This window comes from Cyprinus carpio, chromosome B24 (assembly GCF_018340385.1).
Source record: "Cyprinus carpio isolate SPL01 chromosome B24, ASM1834038v1, whole genome shotgun sequence".
Classification (NCBI taxonomy): Eukaryota; Metazoa; Chordata; class Actinopteri; order Cypriniformes; family Cyprinidae; genus Cyprinus; species Cyprinus carpio.
Window position 1 is genome coordinate 23,695,573 of NC_056620.1, and position 6,515 is coordinate 23,702,087.

The following is a 6,515-nucleotide window of genomic DNA, read 5'->3' on the forward strand; positions in this document are numbered from 1 at the left end:
CAGTTCCGGTTTCTAATGTTCACCTTCAGACGTTTGTTCAACATGCAATAAAGATTCACACCTTCAAAATCTACATAAACAACATGCAATAAAGATTCACTCGTGAACATCGGCAGAGTCCACATTTTTTACTCTCACTACACTTTAAAAAAAAAAATCAAGTTGTTAATATGAAAAAAGATTTATTGGAATATGTTTCTTAGTATATAATTGTGAAATTAACGAGTCTACTCCGTTTTTTTTCAGTGTAGTTTTCAAATCTCTCTTTGTGTGTGTGTGTGTGTGTGTGTGTGTATATATATATATATATATCTATATTTTTATTTTTTTATTTTTTTTTTTTAAATTGTGGTTTTATTATTTTACTTGACATTTGTCAATTAAAAATGACCAAGTGAAGGTAAAAGAGTGATTCAAAATTGAATTATGTTTCTAAAACATTCAATATCTGCTCACTAAGGCTGCATTAATTTGAACAAAAATACAGTAAAAATGTGAAATATTATTCTACTGTAAATCAGCTGTTTTCTGTGTGAATCTCTGTTAAAGTGTAATGTATTTCTGTGATGCGCAGCTGAATTTTCAGCATCAATTACTCCAGTCTTCAGTGTCACATGATCTTCAGAAATCATTCTAATATGATGATTTGCTGCTCAAGAAACATTTCTGATTATTATCAATGTTGAACACAGTTTTTTTTAAACTGATACACTAGGTGTGGGAAACCGTGATGCATTTTATTTTTCAGGATTCACAGAAGAATAGAAAGTTCAAAAGAACAGCATTTATTTGAAATAGAAATCTTTTGTGACATTATAAATGTCTTTAATGACACTTTTGATCACACTAATGCATCCTTCATTAATAAAAGTATTACTGATTTATAAAAAAAAAATTAAAAAAAAGACTGAACCCAAGCGTTTGAAGAGCAGTGTGATTATAAATGGGAGCGTGACGGCGATGTGATGAAGTCCAGAGCAGACACAGAGACTCTTGTGATAAAATACCATCTTGATTGTGGTTTTGAGTTTATTTTACATGTTGAGAGAGAAACGGGTCACGGTCAGGATGGAGGGTTTAGAAGTAGTTGACGATCCTGCGGATGGACTGGATGTTGGGGTTCTGCGCCTGCCACTCGTTATGACTGCAGTAATTACCGCGCTCCACGATGTACATGCGGCCGCGGAAGTTCGGCTCTTCATACATCACCCACCTGAAGATTAGATCATAAGGGTCAATTTTTCGAAACTGAGATGTATACATCATCTGAAAGCTGAATAAATAATCTCTCCATTGATGTGTGGTTTGTTAGGAGGACAATATTTGTCTGAGATACAACTATTTGAAAATCTGGAATCTGAGGGTGCAAAAAAATCTAAATATTGAGAAAATCACTTTTAAAATTGTTTAAATGAACTCTTAGCAATGCATATTACTAATCAAAAATTAAGTTTTGATATATTTACGGTAGGACATTTACTAAATATCTTCATGGAACTGATCTTTTACTTAAATATCCTAATGATTTTTGTCATAAAAGAGAAATGTATAATTGTGACTCATTCAATGTATTGTAGTCTATTGCTACAAATATACCTGTGCTGCTTATGACTGCTTCTGTGCTGCAGGGACACAGATATTAGATTGTAAAATGATAAAAAGTGAATATTAAACTTCAAAAAAAAAAAAAAAAAAAAAAAAAGTTAAAGCACTTAAATTACTAAAAATATAACTAAAAAGATACTAATAAATATGGGGAAAAAGCACATTAACTAGTACAAAAGAGATGATAATTGAAAAAGCTGAAACAAAAAAAAGAAAAGAAAATGATAAAATCTGTATATTAATGAAAACTTGAACTTCAAAAAAGATTTACTAAAAAAACCTACTAAAAATAGAAAATAAAGCTACACAGAAATATATAAAAAGACAAAAAAAATTGAAATAGAAATACAGCTGAAATAAAATATGAATATTAGATGAAAAATGAACTTCAACAAAAATTAGAAATGTTGCTTTGGTAACTAACTGAAATAAAATTTAAGTTCTAAAATAATAATAAAACTAAATAATACAACAAATTACTAGAAATGACACTAACAATGTCAAAATAACAAACTAAGACAAATGTTGGTAATTTAAATAAAGTAATATAGTAAAGAATAAATATTAGATGAAAAAATGTAACTTCAAAAACTAAATGAAATACATTTATAAAATAAGTGCTAAATTAAAAAAAATGTTTTGATAAAATATAAAAATATTAAGTTTCAATAAAATCGTATTGAAAGTTAAATTAAATGAAAACAAAAAAAATGAGCTAAATTAAAAAAAAATAATAAACACTATAATAGTAAATAAATAACACTAAAATAATAACTCCCTTTTACTAGAAGAGATGCTGCACTTCAAACTAAAGCGCATCGGTCACTAAAGTGGTCAAAGATGCTGAGCATGATGTGTGTTCTGATCTCTGAACAGTAATTCTATAATAAGAGAATGAGTCTGGAGTGTGAATATAACTGATGCGAGTGAACTCACGCTCCGTCTCCGAACACTCGCACAGAGTTGACACAGTTGGTGTTGAAGCCGCGGCTCTGGAGGAAGGGACAGTCGTCACACAGATCCATGCACTGCCCCGTGTAGTTACAGCCCTCGAACAGCTGCATGCGGTAGTGCTCGCCGTGCTGGAGGAAAACACACCACGTGTGTTAATGCATCCCGGCCCTTGGTAGTGTGCTAGACTTGTGCTGATCATACACAGGGCAACTTTTGGAGCATGCACTCTTAAAAATAAAGGCGCTAATTTTATATAAACTGTAAGAAGCATCTCTTTCTTTGCTTTTTAGAATCTGAAGAACCTTCTTTCGCCACAAAGAAGCTTTCGTGAAACTGAAAGGTTCTTCAGATGTTAAAGGTTCTTTATGGAATCATTTAGACAAAAAAAGGTTATTGTGTGACATCACTGTGAAGCACCTTTATTTAGTGAGACGTTGCTCAAAAACTTGCCACCTAAATCATCAACACATAAAATTGGCCCATGACTGATCTAAAGTATCCAGACAGAAATGTGTTACTCAGTGAGACGTTGCTCAAAAAGTTGCCCCCTGTATCATCATCGTGTATCATTTTAGAAACAAATTTTTTAAATATTTCTAAAATGAAATGTATAGGCAACAATAGAGCTTATTGAATGATATAACAAATCCCATAATTCATAAAAAAAATTTAAAAAAAATATTTAAAAAAATAAATAAAAAAGTTGCATAAAATAAAAAATTATAATAACTGAAATAAAATAAAATAACTAGTTTCCCATGTTTTATAAACTAGTTTAACTTAACGTTCTATAAAAATTATTTAAAAAAATTTACAATGACATAGACTTTAAAAAAAAAAACTAATAAAAAACACAACAAAATTACTAAATTTTTAACTAAAATTAAAATTAAAATTCTAAAAAAAAAAAAAAACTAAAAATCACAATAAAATGAAAAAAAAATGCAAAAAATAATGCTTTAGTAATGCTCAAATATTCCTGCAAATTATTTTCCATGGTAATAAAATGTAACGAGGTCATCAAGTGATGACGTTTATCGTTGTATAATGCAAGAAAATGTATAATGTATTTAAAATTTAACAAATTCTGCATTTTAAACTATAATGAAACTTCTTTATAGTCACATTTAAGAGACATATTTGGACTTTTATAATTACATAATACACACATATTTGGACTTTTATAAGTACATCTGTCACTAAAGTGATCAAAAGTACTGTAAATCTTACAGCATCTAAACAACATCTATGTGTGATCTGATCTCTGAAGAGTATTTCTATAACATATATATGTATGTATTAGTATATTAGAGTTAGAGGGTCGCTCTCACCATCCTGACCGGTCTGCAGGAGCCCATGTGATCGTTGTGTGAGTTCCAGCGCTGAAACTCGGGGTACTCTCCGCGCTCGAGGATGTACTGCTGGCCCTTGAAGTCGGGATGATCGAAGCAGATCCAGGCGCCGCTCTCCACACGGACAGAGTTCACTCGGTTCATGAAGCCTCGGTCCTGGAAGTTATCACAGTCTCCGTAGACCTCCAGCCGGCGGCCGGTGAAGCAGCGGCCCTCGTAAAACACGATCTGAGGAGCAGAGAAGAAGAGCTCAGACTGTAACAGAGCATCACAACAGGCTTCTTCTGAAGGACTGCAATCAGAAATCTTCATGTTAAGGGGCGGAAAATAAACTCTGAAGATGAAAGTCAAACTGTAAGCGTCATATAAAAAGGAGAGAAACTCTCCAAGACAAGGTTATTACTGTTAACTTAAACTAAAATCATTCAAATATTACTTAAAAATTAAATAGACATTAGCTGAAATAAAATTAATTTAAATATAAAAAAACCCCAAAAAAAAAAAAAAAAATCCCAATGGCAACATTTCTTTTTTTTTCATTTCATTTAAAGTATCAATGTAAACTAAGACTAAATAGATAATAATAAATATATAAATAAAAACTGTATAGACACAAAAAAAAATGCCACAACTTTAACTGAGTGCCAGCGTAAACTTAACCTAAATAAAAAATAAATAAATAAACAGACTAACATTATAGACTAAGACTAATACATAAAAATGATTAAAAACTATTTAGACACATTTATAAAAAAATCAATTTAATTACAATATCAAACTGTCATGTAAAAATGATGACAAACTCTCCAAGCTTGGATTATTATTAAAACTAAAACCATTAGAAACATTTACATTACTTAAAATAAAATAAACATTAACTGAAATGAAATATATTTTACAACATATATATATATATATATATATATATATACACACACATATAGAAATGAAAAACTAAAAAAAAATACAAAATAATAATAATTCTTAAAAAAATTACTAAAACTTTAACTAAAATCTAATTAAAAATATTAACTGTCAAACTGTAAATGCAATGTAAAAACAATGACAGTATCTCTCCAAGCCTGAGCTATTATTGTTAACCAAAACCATAAAAACCTTAAAATTAATAACAAAAAATAAATAAAAAAATAAAAATCATTAAAAAAAAATCTGTTAGTTTCCAAGGTAACATTTCATATTTTAAATTTAAGCATTACAATAAACTAACACTAAATGTAAAAATAAAAGGAATAAACTAAAACTAATAAATAAAAATAAGTAAAAACTACACAGAAATAAAAACAAAACAAAAACTAATAAAAAAGGTTAAAATGAAAACAAAAAATACATATAAAAATAAAATCTAATTCAAAATATTAACAAAAAAGATAATAGCACCTCAGTGACAGTAAAATAAGACTGCAAGCGTGAAGGGGTCTACAGGAGGTCAAAGATCAGCATAATTATACGCCTGAAAGGTTGGAGGGTCAGGGTTTCTGGTGGTTTCTGGCCTAAACTCTGCTGAAGTCCTGACCAATCACACTCTTACCTTTCCAGAACAATAAAACATTAGACACAAAATTTTGACGCCAAAATAAACAACAATCACAAAAGAGCCACAGCAAAAATATAACACAACAAAAAACACGGGCCCCAGGATCTCGCGAGAGCCGCTGCACAATGAAGAGCTTTAGCTTCTGCTGACGCCACGCTTTCCTCGTCTGCTGATTCTGGGCTTTGAGCGCAATAGATTCTGCTTCGCTCGACTTTGTGTCTCGTCCTGACAGAGCAGAGCGCATCAGATCATTCTTCTGCTTTCATATCCCAGGGTTTGAGGAAAGATGTTATTCATGTTTTACACTTAATCAGGATGAAACACGAACAAGCATCACTCACGTTCAAAGCAGATCTGAACACAAATACATCACTCTTACTGATTTATTATATTACATTTATTTTCAACAAACATAATTATTTTGTTTAAAATTCTAAATATCATATATATTTAAATATTTATTTAATTAAATAAATATAAATAAATTTATATAACTGAAATGAATTAAAAATAAAATAAATTTTATATATTTAATTATTTAATTTTAATATAGTTAAGGAAATATATATAACTGAAATGTATTTAAATTAAATAAATTTGTTTTATTTTATTAGTTTATTTTAATATATATATACATATATATAGGAAGAGAGAGAGAGAATATATATACTGTATATATATATATTATATATATAAATATATATATATATATATATATATATATATATATATATATATATTCTGTTTGTATTTTAATTTTAGTTAGTTTTTAATTTAATTTTAATAGTAAATTCGTTGTTTTTTGTCATTTGTACTAGCTTGTTTAGTTGTTAAAATATTTTTTAGTTTTTTATATTTCATTTTTTTAAATAATGTTTTATTAGTTTTATTCCAGTTGTAGTTTTAGCTAAGGAAATCACCTTAAACTAAATAAAAATTAAAAATGTTGCAGTTTTTATTTCAAGCTGTTTTTCTTAATTTAGCAATAATAACCCTAAACTCAATCATACATACAGACTATAAAAAGAGCTTTTATGAAGCATAAACGA

At 28.9% G+C, this 6,515-nt stretch overlaps 1 protein-coding gene across 1 annotated transcript; it reads right to left on the reverse strand.

The window, feature by feature from the left end:
• Positions 1–991: 991 nt before the first annotated feature.
• Positions 992–4,238, reverse strand: LOC109057300 (gamma-crystallin N-B). The gene is made up of 3 exons (XM_019074528.2): positions 3,891–4,238; positions 2,542–2,687; positions 992–1,213 (listed from the first exon to the last, which is right to left on the reverse strand). Exons 1-3 carry the CDS (start codon positions 4,221–4,223, stop codon positions 1,078–1,080), a joined length of 615 nt encoding a protein of 204 aa, XP_018930073.2. The 5' UTR covers positions 4,224–4,238; the 3' UTR covers positions 992–1,077.
• Positions 4,239–6,515: the final 2,277 nt, after the last annotated feature.

Excerpts from the sequence above, each read along its gene's own strand:
- LOC109057300 (XM_019074528.2), bottom strand. The coding sequence starts at position 4,223 with ATGAAGATTTCTGATTGCAGTCCTTCAGAAGAAGCCTGTTGTGATGCT. Across the intron at positions 2,688-3,890 it reads CCTGCAGACCGGTCAGGATG|CACGGCGAGCACTACCGCAT; the intron begins GTGAGAGCGACC and ends GTTTTCCTCCAG. Across the intron at positions 1,214-2,541 it reads CGAGTGTTCGGAGACGGAGC|GTGGGTGATGTATGAAGAGC; the intron begins GTGAGTTCACTC and ends TCTAATCTTCAG.